At 26.0% G+C, this 14746-nt stretch overlaps 2 protein-coding genes across 3 annotated transcripts in view; both read right to left on the bottom strand.

Annotated features, from left to right (window-relative positions):
- Positions 1–1987: 1987 nt before the first annotated feature.
- LOC107167979 (uncharacterized) overlaps positions 1988–14746 on the bottom strand; it is a 31268-nt gene continuing 18509 nt past the window's right edge. For both annotated transcript variants that reach the window (XM_089230447.1, XM_089230448.1), the window contains 16 exons: positions 12763–12920; positions 12587–12696; positions 12390–12516; positions 8474–8676; positions 8239–8396; positions 7252–7345; positions 7094–7184; positions 6884–7016; positions 6402–6571; positions 6123–6317; positions 5198–5415; positions 3385–3589; positions 2895–3088; positions 2654–2788; positions 2422–2542; positions 1988–2339 (listed from right to left, as the gene is read on the bottom strand). In XM_089230447.1, the coding sequence (XP_089086573.1) occupies positions 2107–2339; positions 2422–2542; positions 2654–2788; positions 2895–3088; positions 3385–3589; positions 5198–5415; positions 6123–6317; positions 6402–6571; positions 6884–7016; positions 7094–7184; positions 7252–7345; positions 8239–8396; positions 8474–8676; positions 12390–12516; positions 12587–12696; positions 12763–12920 (2545 nt within the window). In that variant the 3' untranslated portion in view covers positions 1988–2106. The remainder of the gene's footprint in view (positions 2340–2421; positions 2543–2653; positions 2789–2894; positions 3089–3384; positions 3590–5197; positions 5416–6122; positions 6318–6401; positions 6572–6883; positions 7017–7093; positions 7185–7251; positions 7346–8238; positions 8397–8473; positions 8677–12389; positions 12517–12586; positions 12697–12762; positions 12921–14746) is intronic.
- LOC149054285 (putative enoyl-CoA hydratase, mitochondrial) lies at positions 13101–14602 on the bottom strand. The gene has a single exon (XM_089230455.1). The coding sequence runs from the start codon at positions 14320–14322 to the stop codon at positions 13444–13446; it is 879 nt and encodes a 292-aa protein (XP_089086581.1). The 5' UTR covers positions 14323–14602; the 3' UTR covers positions 13101–13443.

Raw genomic sequence — 14746 nt, 5'->3', positions numbered from 1 at the left:
GAAAGTGAATCTTTTTTTATTTATTTAATATATTAAAATGTTTCAGCATATTATATGCTATTACAAGTTTACAATTGTTTAATTTTACATAATATAATGTTGTGTTGGTTGATTATATAATAGGTATAGATATTTTTAAGTAATACAATGTGAAAAGGAATAGAGATAAGATATTATGTCAATTAATTAATTTTAATGTGGATAAAGTTATGGAATAGTTCTATTAGCTGTAATTGCATTTAAGACTGATGAAAGAAGGGAGATAAGGGGACTAATTAGTGAGTTTAAATTTGATATAAAACTTGAGAGAGCGTCGGTGATTTTGAGTTCCGTGTGTGAATTTTGATAATTTTTGGTAGCTTCAGCGTAAAATTTGGTATTTTGGTAGGGGTTGGAATCAGAGCCCTTGACAGGGTGGACGGTTTTTTTGTTAGCAGCTTTGTAAACTGGGCATCCTTTAAGTTTAGCAGTATGTTCCTTAGTGCAAAGTGCACATTTGGCGGAACTATATCGGTCTTTGGAACACTCGTTCGTATGATGGTTTTCGCCACATTTTACGCATTTAGGTTGGTGGCAGCAGTTATTTCGCGTGTATCCATAGGATTGACAGTTGTGGCATTGTGGTGGGCCACGTCTTTTTTTGTGTAGTTTCTCAATCAATACCTTAGTATTGAGTAGAAACTTGATGTCGAAGATGTCTTTGTTATTGTCTTTTGTTAAAATATCCACAAAAAATAAAGGTAGAGGACATTTATTTTTATTTTTGACGTTGTGTATGTGTTTGGCTGAGTGTCCCAGCTCAGTCAAGGCACTGACAATGTCAATGGAAAAATGCAGGTTTCTGATTACGACCCTCTACGTCCGAAGGTAACGGGGGGTGTATGAATGGAAACTAGCGTTAGTTTCATGCAAGTGGTCTATGATTTTATTGAAGTTTTGGCGACCTGTAGGTTGCACGATCAGGTATGATGGTGTTGATCTACAGGCAAAGCCATTTGAGTTGGTGATATTAGTTAGTACCTTATTGAAGGCAGAGTAGTCGGTGATATTCTTGATGTGGATAGGTGGAGCTGGAGGTCCCATGTCTTGTTCAGTGTGAGGCAGGTTCACTGCAGTAACATCCCTGAGGTTGGTTGAGGGCATAGTGGGCACTATGTCATTGGTGTCATCAGTGGAGAGTAGGTCGAAGCGATTTGGTGAAACGTAGATTTTGGTTTTTTTGTCGTTTTGACTTGGCGAAATTGACGAAGTTGACAAATTTCGTTTTGTGGGTTTTGGTGTACGTGATGGTGAAGCGGAACTGGCTCTATGTACGTTGCTCATCATAAATTGTTATTATAATGTTATATAATTGGGACTGATAGTTAATAATGACCGTAATAAATTACTAATGAGCGCATACAGCGATAACGGAGTGTATAGTATGTACGACGCGGCGTACGTGTGTTCATGATGGACGCTACAGCCGAACTGAAAGTGAATCTAGTTGGTACTTTGGGAGGTTGAAAGTAAACAATTCTCAATATTTTTCTAAGTAATCGGGATAAACAAACTAAAAATAAAGGGGAAAACGGGAAATTTTACGCACTATCAGTTTTCGACAAAATTGATTTTGGTTTTTCATGTAACTTTAAAACAAATAACAATAGATACATGAAATTTTCACCGAATGTTTATATAAGTATATTCTATTCACCGTGCAATTTTGAAATTTCGACTTAAGTTGAACTATTTATAAGCATATGCAATTTTTGATCATTATTAATTTTTTTTAAATTGGATTAATTATGACTTATAAATAAGTATTTACTATTAATAAACATAGGTAGTAGGTAGGTTAATTTGATTAGATTAGGTAGGTAAAGTTTAAATTTAGTTTTAATTTAAATATGGTTAGGTTAAGTACCTAACCATATTAAAACTTTAATTGATAATTCTTTTTTTTTTAAACACTAAAATGATATATTTTTAAATGAACATAAAATAATTTAATAGTAGGTTATATTATTATTTTAATTTAATAAATCATTTTGGTCGTCAAACATTTAGAACTTTTTGTTTAACATAATAATAATTTCATAAAAATAAAAATGTTTCACATACAGTTTAGTTTTTTAAAATTTGATAGGTACAGCTCATAATGTTTTGTGTTTCATCACTACATATTAACAAATCAGATGATTTATCAAAATACTTATCAATACCCCAATGCTGTAGTTGAAGACGAGCTTTTTGGTTGTTGCATGCAATTGACCATATTGCTAAGCTAATATCTTTATAATTTTGGTTAGTAAGATTTCCTGTTTCTAATAAGGTTTTAATTCCTTGTAAAAACACATCTAGATATGACAAATAAAATATTTATTTAGAATGTAGAAATAAATTAATTTTATATCCTAAATTGTATTTATAGTGTATTACCTGACGACAAAATAACTGAACGGTTTTGTCCATTAAAACACAAGTTCCTCAATATGGCTAAAGAATCATTTATATAATTTAATTTTAAGAGATAAACTAAAGTATCCAAAACATAATCAACCTATGAAGGCAACAAAAAAAAAAAATAATAATAATAAAATATTCACACAAAAAATGAAGAAAATAAATTTATTATTTTTAAACTGTTTACTGAAAAATCATTTGTTTTTACTTTTAAAAGGTGTATTTGTCCCTCATTGAAACTTGTGAAAACCAGTAAAAATTTTAAGCATTGTTGTTCAATTTTAATTGGACATTTTTTGTCTTTAAAATTTAGAGCCAACACAATGTTTGACAATAGCTTACTCTGAAAAAGTTATAAATATTATATTTTAAAAAAGTAATAAAATGTATATTATACTTAGTATAATATACTATTATTATTAACATATTAGTATAAATCAAAACTGTACTTTTGTAATTATTAAACGGCATTCTTGGGCTTGGCAACAGTTTATAACTAACAGTAGTGTAATATTCAAAATATCTTCGTTCAAATGAAAATTAGCAGATAATGTAATTATTTCATGAAATAGTGAAAATGAAGTACATTTAGTTTTTGGTTCCATTCCAAGTGTACTACTAGTCATTGTCATTGCACTGCATGCTATAATATATGTATTCTATTATAAGTTAAAATTTACATTTGTATATTTATAATATATAATATATATATATATTATTTTATTATAAAAAAAACTGAATTACACATCTAAAATTTAAATTAGTTTCTAATCATCATAAATGAAACTTTGAAAGTCTATAAATTTTTTAAATTTTTAATTCCATCATTTAAGTAATTCTGTTACTTTATTATGTTCTAATGAATTTTTAAAAATTTATTGACATGTAAAATATTTTTTAAAACTTTTAATATGAATAGTAGCAAATAGAATTATTTACCAGAAGCACATGCAGATGTAAGTGATACAAGCATTTGTAGTGTACAAATTAAAATATCTGATTTAGGGTTGGCAATAACAATAGGCCAAAATTTATGAATTAAATCTGGTAATTCAGTGGAAGCATCTTCTCTAGCGTCATTACATCCATGGAATAAATTGCAACAAAATTTCACGATTTCTAAATACTCATTTTGTAATACTTTCTACAATATTTATAAATATTATATTAATTAATCCATCTTAACACAATAATTGATTAATATACAGGATGTATCTTATGTCTTCTACGCGGGGTTTTTTATCGATTATGGATCGACAATATGGAATTTAAAAAAAAAGAAAAAAGACGTATTTCTTTATTTTGAACGACCAATTTTTTTATAACAATTTTAAAATTTTTAAGCAAGCTGCTGTACCAACATCAAAATCAACATTTTTTTTTTCAAATGGTAACAAATATATTTTTTAATAGATTCTTATAGAGATTTTTTTAAAAAAAAAATTGATGTTAAAATCATAAATTTTGGTTCACTGGTTTATTTATTACGGGCACCCTAAACTTTAATAAATTGATTTAAATTAATTCTATTTCTAAAACTATAAATACATTTTTTTAAACTTTCTTTTAATGCAATATTCTACACCATGATTTGATGATTTGTATTTGGATAAACTTAAATCGAAAATCTTATCAGACACAAAAAACATGGGAAATACATTATCTAATGAACTAAATAAAAATATTTTTAAACATTTTTTTTGGGTTATTTAAAAAAAAAAAAAAAAAAATTAAATGATTATAAAATTTAAATTAAATGTTCGAATTGCATACCATTTACTTCTTGACAGTAGTATAATCTTGGAATTCCTGACGAATATTTTGAAAATTGGCAGGTGTTAATTTATGGCATTCATCAAAAATTCTTGTTTTTAACATTTCAATGTTGTTGTAATAATAAAAATAAAGTTAGATAACTAGAATCTTTAAATAATCATGATTTTAAATAAACCATTTGCAATTATTTACATAAATAGTTAATTTATCAATAATATTATAGGTATCTGTATCATGTGTTAATTAAAGATTTCCGATGTTATTATAATAATAATAATTGAATACTATTATAATAATTTATCTGCCTAATTTAGTATCTAAATATAGACTATTTTAAATAAACAAAATAACTAATTATAAAAAATTTAAATTAATCGATTTATGAGGATCATACAATAATAGTAAGCATGTATTTATGAGGATCATACAATAATAGTAAGCATGTATGTACTTACTTATTTTATAATTGTATGTTAAAATATGTTCAACAGTTTTGTAGGCAATTATCACAGAAAAATATTTCTATTTCTATTTTGTTTTTGAGCGTGTATCATAAGATTTTCGACCTAAGTTTATAAAAAAGTGTAGAATTTTATTAAAAGAAAGTTTAAAAAAATGTATTTATACATCTAAAAATACAATTTGTTTAAATCAATTTATTAAAGTTTAGGGTGCCCGTAATAAATAAACCAGTGAACCAAAATGTATGATTTTAACATAAATTTAAAAAAAAAAATCTCTATAAGAATCTATTAAAAAATATATTTGTTACCATTTGAAAAAAAAAATGTTGATTTTGATGTTAGTACAACTGTTTGCTTAAAAATTTTAAAATTGTTATAAAAAAATTGGTCGTTCAAAATAAAGAAACAAGTCTTTTTTCTTTTTTTTTTAATTCCGTGTTGTCGATCCGTAATCGTTAAAAAACCCTGTGTACAACGACATAAGATACAACCTGTATATATATTATACATACTGATTTTTGATATGATTGTTTAGTAACTTGTAACAGCATAATTTTCAATTTAGATATGATAAAACTTAATACATTTTCTTGCCTTGCTGTTTCATATGTAAATGGATGTTCAATAAATATGTTTGACAATGTAATTAATAACATTTTTCGTTTTAATTTATGATGCCACTCCAAGAGCAATGTATGAATTAAAACGTTACAAACACGATGAGCAAATTCTAAATGAAATCAAAATAATATTTAAAGATAATTTTAATAGTTAAAGTAAATATAAGTATAACATTAATAATATTATTACATTAGATTAGGTTATTAGAAGAATAATAGGTAAGTAAAATATATTTTAATCAAACTTCAAAAACATTTTGTACTGTAATTCATATTATTAGATCATTAAAATGTTTATAACCTAAACATTAACCCTTAACTTATATTTTCTCAATGATTAAAGAATTGATTAGGTAAATGGTCTGTTTTTTTTTTTAAATTTAAAGAGTTCAATACTTTAGTTTTATGTTATAATTGTTGAGTTGAATAATGACTATTTATTCTGCAATGAAGGACCCAAAAGTGACTAAAGTAAATAAGATTACCCAGGCTAGTACAGTTAAGGATATACAAGAAAATAACTTACAATAAATTATCAATTACATAAAAATTAAGTAATTATACTGAGAACTCAGAAGTAAAGTTTAATATCACGAATAGTAGTAATTGTTCTAAAATATGACATTGTTTATTTTGGAGCCACAATATTATACTTTTAGTTAATACAAGTTAAGTTATATCATTATAGTTTGTAAAAAAAATAACATAATTGGTTTTAAATTAAATATATTAATGGGAAATTAAATTTTTTTTTAAACACAACATACCCAAGTAACTTCAAGATTAAAGATAGGTACAATATGAATTATTTACTTACTTTTAGATAGTTGTGGACATACCAAAGAAACCACATGCAATGCTTCAATACATAAATCTTTATTTTCAGAAGTTACACTAGTTAATAATGCCGTTATTAAATTATTTGTTAAAATAAATGTTTTATAATTTGTACATTGTATAACTATTGTTGTTAGTCTAAATAATGATCTCCATACCATAGTTGTACAATGATCTAAAACATAATTAAAATATTAAAATTTGTCTTTTTTTTTATTTAATTAACTAGATAAATATTGCTGAAAAATGTCATATTTACCTAAATTAATATTAATCCTTTCATAGATAACATTTAAAGAATTTAATAAATTTTCAAAATTATAATTGCTCACAGGTATAAATAGTGTAAGAATGGAACATATGCGACCACACATCTCCATGATATTAGGTTTTTCAATTCTCATAGGAGTCAAATATTTTTTTAAGCACCTATAGTAAATAAGTATAGTTATTAATTTAAAATGAATACAACAATTTTTGTTATGATGCATGATCACAAGCATCTAATAATATAAGAAGGAGAAATATTTACATAGTACTTCACAGACTATATTAAATTATTGCGAAGTTCAATAACTTAATATTAATTATGATTTTGGGAGTTATGGAAATTATTTTATAATATGAAATAAAATATATAGATTGATAAGGAAGGGTAATCCATTCTAACATTTATACAAGACTACAAGAGTTGAGAAAATATCAAATATTTAACAGTTTAATACTATATAAAATACTTACAGGAAAAGTGCTTGTACAAATTTACTATGTTGATCGAGTTCATATAAATTTACATCTGCCAATGTAAACATATTGTAAAACATGCAGCATATATTGGACACAAGTTTTGGAGACGTCAAAAAGTTTTGTTTTGCTGTACAATTTGTTTTTCATTAATAATTATAATTATGCTTATTTTAAATTTATAATAACATCTAACATTTTACTCACCAGGTTTAGTATAGTCGTGATATGAACACAAATTAATAATTTGAATAAAAGCATCAAAGTCCAGTTTAATAATGCATTGTTGGCATAAATTCTGGAAAAATAAAATAATATTATTTGAAATAAATATATTATGTATGTGATCAAACAATAAACATTACTTTAAACTTAGGGAAACAAAACAGATTTGAACAAAATAAAGTCGCTTGCTCGGCAACAACACAATTTTCCAAACAATTTGATTCACAAAAATAACTACAAAACAAATTTTAATTATTATGTAAACTGTAATAAGCATGTACAGTAAAACTTCTGTAAGACAAAAATCCGGATATACGAACAATTTATTTGGTGCCGATTCAAATACATAATGAATGTGAGCCCCTCAAGTTGGAAACTTAGTTAAGATGAAAAAATTCGACAGTCCTAAGTGATTCCGTCTTAGCGAGGTTTTACTGCATACAGTAGGGTCTCGATAATCCGAACGAGATTGGGGAAAGGGGTCGTTCGGATTAGCGATTTGTTCAGATTACCTATGGCTTAAAAAAAAAACATCAATTTTATTTTTATTTAAAATATGAAATTTTATTTTTATTTGTATTAATCGTGTAAAAACTCGTTATTTCAAAAGACATTGAATACATAAAAATATTAATATTAATTATGAACTTTACCATTTAAAATATTGATTTTTTTTTGTACATTGGTTCCCGTTATGAATTGGTAGCCTTGTCCCACATAATTGAAAAACTTTATTACCGGAAAATATTATTTACAAATACATACATAATATGTACATATTATGTAGTATGTACATATTATGGCGATAAGATAATTCTCAAGCCCGTTCGGATTACCGCGTCTTTCGGATTAGCCTGTGTTCGGATAATCGAGACCCTACTGTATATAATTTAATTAACCTTTTCACTGCTCCAAACATACTATTACCTTCCTTATTTTATATTATCATTAATTGCCAGTAATCATACAATTTTAGTAAATCTTGGCTTGTATTATTTTAGTTAGATCATATAGATCTCGAAATCAAAAAATTTATTCTTTGTTATTTTATATAGCATACATAGGTAGGCAAGCATAAATAGTATAGCAGTGAAAAAATAAATGAGGTAAAACACTAAAATATTTACTTTAACGCAAGGTGAATTAAATTATGTGATACTGGAATATCAATAACAGCCAAGCCAGCTGAAAATTGAAAGACTAGAGCACGTACTAATAAATCAGTACAGTGTATCATTGACCATGTCCATGTTTCCCAGTCGTACATACACCATACTTCAGAAATCTATTAGTAAAATAATATTTTAATAATAATATGCATTAAACTTGGGAATACAGCAATAAACTGAATATTTATTTTACATTTGGTACTAAAATTGTATAGTGAAGGATGTGATTCAATACAGTCAAATAACTTCGTTGCAAATTTTTTTCATTTGAGTTATTCATCAGTATTGTTTTAAATGAAATAAATTGAGATAAATATGTTTTTACAAGGTCTTTATCTATATTTTTTGGATTTTCAGTCAATAAAGTAAGACACTTCATATTAATTTGAAATAAAACTGAAAAAAAATTCATATACTATTAGTATTATGCAAACAATGAAACAATTAATAATTGTTGAGTACTATATATTTAAATGTTAGATTCATTTCAATAACTTATTGTTTTCACAAGATATTTGTTGATATATCTATAAAAAAATTTCTTTTATTAAATAGGTATTTAAAATTTATGTTGAACAATTTTAGTTTTAACAAATACTAGACATTATTTTAAAGACAATAAAAATGTATAATTCATAAAAAAAAAAAATTAAGTGTACTATATTATAATAATATCTATTTTAAATATACATTCAGTGATTCACCAATTTGCTCATTCATATTTTTTTTTTTAAATATAAATTTTACAAGTTGTGATTCGTGACATTTTTTAGAACACCTATCTTCAATAATATTTAGATTTTCATAACTTTTAGAGATATTTTCTAACAATATGATCTTATAAACTTTTTTTCCTACTGTAAATTGTTAAGCAAAATGATTTTTATGAAAGTTTTGATTTATAAAAATCTGAAGTAGTCTCTGAATTATTAAACTTTATGTACATAAGGATATTCCCTACAATAATAATCATGAAAAGAATTTTAAGGCAATGATGATTTTAAAATTAAAGTAATTTCTTTACATTTTTATAATTTATACAATTTTCTGAGTGTAATGAGCATTTAACTAGTAGACTAAATATTACATAATATATTTTATAATTTATGTAAGACTAGAATCATTATAAGCATAAAAAAATACACTTAATATTTTTTTTTCTTTTCTGCTTATTAGTTTACAGTAAAAAGGGTGTCGAAAAGGTTCTTGTGTGAAAAAACTATTGATTTATGATGACAGAATACTTAAATGGAATAAAAATCTAAATATTTTAAAATATCATCTTAAATATAATTAATAATAATATACTCTAATTCAAAAGGATGTCGTTCTGCTCTACAGTACGTTACTGTAGGTAATGAATGATATTAAATTTTAATTCAATGATATAATATCATTGAATACGAAAAACGATTCTGAGTGGAGGTGGTTTATCAGACTAGGATATATTATACCATATTATTAATTTATTATATTGTTATTATTAAAAAAGGCGGGTAAGTCTTGGATGTCGCTCTGCTGTACAGTAGGTTACAAGTGGGTTACTGTAATGGATGGAATTAAATTTGAATCCAATGATATTATATCATTGTATACGAAAAACGATTCTGAGAAAAGATGGTTTATCTGTCTAGGATATATTATAGATTATTAAAAATTTTCAAATCTTAGATTTAAAAAGAAAAATTTTTATGAATTTCTAGCTTAAAATATTTTGTGATTTTTACGTATTTTGTCAAAATTCAAACTTTGAATGCTTATAAAAAAAATTGTGACTATGAATTTCTTTTATTTTTCAACTGCTATTGTAACAATATGTTAAGAGCCTTGTATTAAATTTTCAAGCTTTTCTGCCAAACAAATAAATTTTTATCTATATTAATTTTTTAAAAAAAAAACGGGAAAGTGGGTATCGCTCTGCTGTACATAGGTGGTGGGATGGACCTCTGACTAGGGTAGGTTAGATTTGAATGCAATGATAGGTATCATTGTATATGAAAAACGATTCTGAACGGAGATTATTTGTCAGTCTAGGATATATTATAGATCAGGGGTCGGCAATTAATTTATATGGCGGTCCAAATATTTAAAAAAAAAAATTTCGAGGGCCAAAAAAATCTTAAACTTAATTTTATCATTAATGTATTTATTTTTGTATTAAAAACATTTTAAGACAAAGTATTTAATTATTTATAAAGTAATTATACATTCATACTAATAATAACAAAATTGTATTAATGAGAAAAATGACATTTCTTTTCTTGAGCTAAGTTTCAAGAAGTAGGTTCAATGTATGGTGTTCTGTTATCGTGACTATTATTATAAACAGCGGTATACGATGAATGCTATCGTAATTTCCTAATAAATCATAAAAATAGATCGCCTCTGAATATTGTATTTTACACACACACGCGCGCGCGCGCGAATGCAAGCGACTCGGCCCGCAGCCATGACTGTGGCACGTTCAACAACAACTCAGAATACAGATAATCATAAACCGTTATTATTGTCTCAGCGCCTAATGAAATCGATTTCAATATTGGTTTAATTTTTGTTATGAACGGAGGGGGAGTGATATATATCCTATATATATGGGAAAATTAAGATAATTTTTGGCGGTCCAGTTATTTCCCTTCCGCGGGCCGGACATGACCCGCGGGCCGCCTATTGCCGACCCCTGTTATAGATAATTAAAAATTTTCAAATCTTTGAATTAAAAAGAAAATTTTGTATAAATTTCTAGCTTAAAAAAATTTGCGAATTTTCGTAATTTTTACGTATTTAGTCAATATTTGAACTTCAAATGCTAATAAAAAAAAATTGCCTACGTATTTTCATAATTTTTTAATAACTATAAGAATAACTTATGAGGAACTTTGTATTCAATTTTCAAGTATTTTGATTGGGCCGAAAAAATTTTATCAACCCTTCAAAAAATTTTTTCAGAAAATTGAAAATTTCAGTTGTCTATAAATACCTCAAAAAAGTCAAAATATTTTGAAAATTAAATCATATAAAGAAAATGCCAATCTAAATAACTGGTAAATTTTCAAGTATCTACGACTTATACTTTTTGAATAATAACAAATGTTTAAAATCGTTTGAGGATATATCGTTATCGTTACGCTATTTCGAAAAAATTTAAAATTCAAAAGCACTTTAAATTTTTCCTATAACGACGCTTAGAGATTTCTCTATAGCTACTTAAAGAAAAACTTAGTGTTATATTTTTAATCCTTAGTTATAAACAGAAAAATTTTTATGATTTTTCAACTTTAAAATTACTTGCAAATTTTCGCGTTTTCAACATATTTCGTAAAAATTTGAACTATAAACGCTTATAAAAAAAAAATTGTGACTAACGATTTTTAATTTTTTTTAGCTACAATAAGAACAATAGAAACCGTGTATTAAGTTTTCAAGTTTTTTTTGGTCATCCGAAATTTTTAACCGATACTTTCAATTGTCTATAAATAACTTAAAAAAAGTCAAATTTTTTGAAAATTAAACTGTATATATATAACACTAACATAAACATTTGGTGAAAATTTCAAGTATTTACAGTGATTATTTTTTGAATTACAACCATATAAAAAATCTCACTCACTCAGTTATTTATAGTAGGTATATACAATGTATTATAAAGTATTAATATATATAAGTCATCATTAACTACATTAGCTATTAATAATAAGTATAGAAAATTCCAGTTTAAACATTCAGTGAAAATTTTAAGTGTCTACGGTAATTTGTTTTAGAGTTATACCAATATCTAAAACCAAATTTCTCAAAAATTGATTTGGCTTAAAATTCTCGTTTTTTCTTATTTTGTTTTTCTCTGTGCTTTTGAAAATTACAGGGAATTTCCATCTCCAATGCACCAACTAGATTCACTTTTCAACCTGGAAAATCTAACTTATTGTGTGCACCACAAAAACAAAAAAACATATTGTAAAATCAATACATCCATCGCTCCGCTCAGAATCTAAAATTTAGATAAATAGAGAATTGAGATGAGGGATGAGCACTCACTGAATTACACCGTATATTTAGATTTAAATGGGTTTGCGATATTCAACAGTTAAATATAGTTATAAATATTTTTATACCAATTTCTTTTTTTGTAGATGCCAATCGATCAAATAATAGTTTTGTTAAATTTAATGTTGAAAATTGGCTATAGTTTTTTAAACAAAGCCAATATACCTCATAAAGTTCAATAAAAAATTGATTACACTGGAAAACAAAAATATTATTATTAACTTGAAAAAATATACATGTTATCTATATAATATTAATTACAAACCAATTGTTTTGATTTGTCATCATTTTTAAAATCATCCGCCATATTGTGATGCATAGATTTGGACTTAGTTAATATTTCAGCTACCCAATTTAATTTATTAATTAATACTCCTAGAAATATTAAAAAAAAAATGAGGATCAAGGTAATTTATTTTATCTAATTATAAAGATACATACTTTTTGCCAATGCAAAGTGTATTAGTTTTAAAACAACGATTAATGTTTGTAAATCAGTTAAAAAAATTGGAGGCAATATCAAAAACTTTTTTAACGCATTTTCAAATAATTCTTCATTTACTTTGAATTGCTCTATGTATACACTTATTTCTAAATATCTGGGCAAATAATATTTTACATTAATTTAACTAATATATTTAGAACATATTCTTAAATTATAATAAGAATGATATCAATATGTATGATAAATTTCAATACAGTATAATACTGTAATAAGTATATACCAGTTAGGTAGCTCTAGGGAATGAACTTTTGTAGTATTTAAGAATTTACTCAAATTTAAATATTACAATTTCATTACACATTTATTGGTCTTATTAATTAAAATTTCAAAATAACATTATCATCAGTAGGGTACAACAAACTTTTTTTTAAATATTTTATTATCTTATTGTAGGTATTATTAACATCACAAGTAGTTCACAGCTAACTAAATTTCCCTTACAAATAACATCTATTTTAATTTTTCTTCATATTTAGTGATAATAGTTTGATATAAACACTGAACAAAGATAATAAATATATTGTGTATACAAATTAACAATAGATATATTAAAATTTAAATGTAAAAACACTAAAAACAATAGTACTGAATACTATATAATAGAATTATATTTAAAATTAATTATTAGAAAAGTTTGGTTTCCTTTTTTCAACGAACGCCGTCATCCCTTCCTTCCGGTCATCTGTTGCAAAAGTTCCATAGAATGACTTCTTCTCAAATTGTAAACCTTGGCTTAAACTTGATTCATATGCATAATTTACAGATTCTTTACATAATGCAACAATTAAAGGCGAATGATCACTTATTTTTTCAGCTAATTTAATAGCCTCGTCTACTAAATTTTCGGGTGGAAACACCTTACTAACTAATCCTCTAGCTAAAGCTTCTTGGGCAGAAATTTGGTTTCCAGATAAACATACTTCCATTGCAAAGCTTTTACCACAAGAACGTATCATACGCTGAGTACCACCAGCTCCAGGAATTGTTCCAATCACAATCTCGGGTTGGCCAAATTTAGCTTTTTCTCCAGCATAGATTATGTCGCACATCATTGCTAATTCACATCCGCCACCTAGAGCAAAACCATTAACAGCAGCAATAACTGGTTTCTTGCATTTACTCAGATTGTCCCATTGTTTAAGTAAGCCAATTTTTAGGTTAGTTGAATAAGTCTTGTCAAGCATTTCCTTGATATCAGCACCAGCCGCAAATGCACGTTCACTACCAGTAACAACAATAGCTCCAATTGAATCATCAGCGTCATAAGCAGATACGGCTTCAGTTAGTTCTGTGACCAAACCATCACATAATGCATTCAAAGCCTTAGGTCTATTAAGTTTGACAAGGCCAACATTTTGTTTCTCGCCAACTTTTTCAGTAATTATGTACTCTAAGTTACATGTGGACAGCTTCATTGAAGTTACAGGTGTTATAATTTTTGATAGTGAAAAAACCAATTTCGATTTAGACACTGATGATCTTAAAAAAATTGCCATTTTGACAACTAATATATAATAATAGCTATAAGTTAACCTTAACCTTTGGTAGATAGAGAGAAATTTTAATATTTCAAGAAAAAAATCACTTTTTAGGTGTTATAACCTCTACAAACTGCACGTCTCCACGTAAAAAATAAACTTAATTAATAATCAATGATTAATATTATCTTTCAAAGTCAAACATTGAATTGCAGAAGATGTGTAATCAGTAATAACTAACCCGGATTTTGGACTGTAAAGTCTGTAACTGATTGTATTTAAAACGATGTAAGATAGTACTATTAGTACTCTTAATATTATATATATATATATATATATGGAATTGTGCCAGTCACGTCTAGGTATACATTAACACACTATAATGCCACCACCATGTTACCGAAACACAGAATACCGGTTTGACTATGGTGAAGTTGCATAG

This window comes from Diuraphis noxia, unplaced genomic scaffold (genome assembly GCF_037042655.1).
Source record: "Diuraphis noxia isolate RWA-SAM2 unplaced genomic scaffold, SU_Dnox_SAM2 contig0008, whole genome shotgun sequence".
In the NCBI taxonomy this organism is placed as follows: Eukaryota; Metazoa; Arthropoda; class Insecta; order Hemiptera; family Aphididae; genus Diuraphis; species Diuraphis noxia.
The sequence above is the reverse complement of the archived record's forward strand: the minus strand, read 5'-3'. Positions and strand labels throughout refer to the sequence as shown.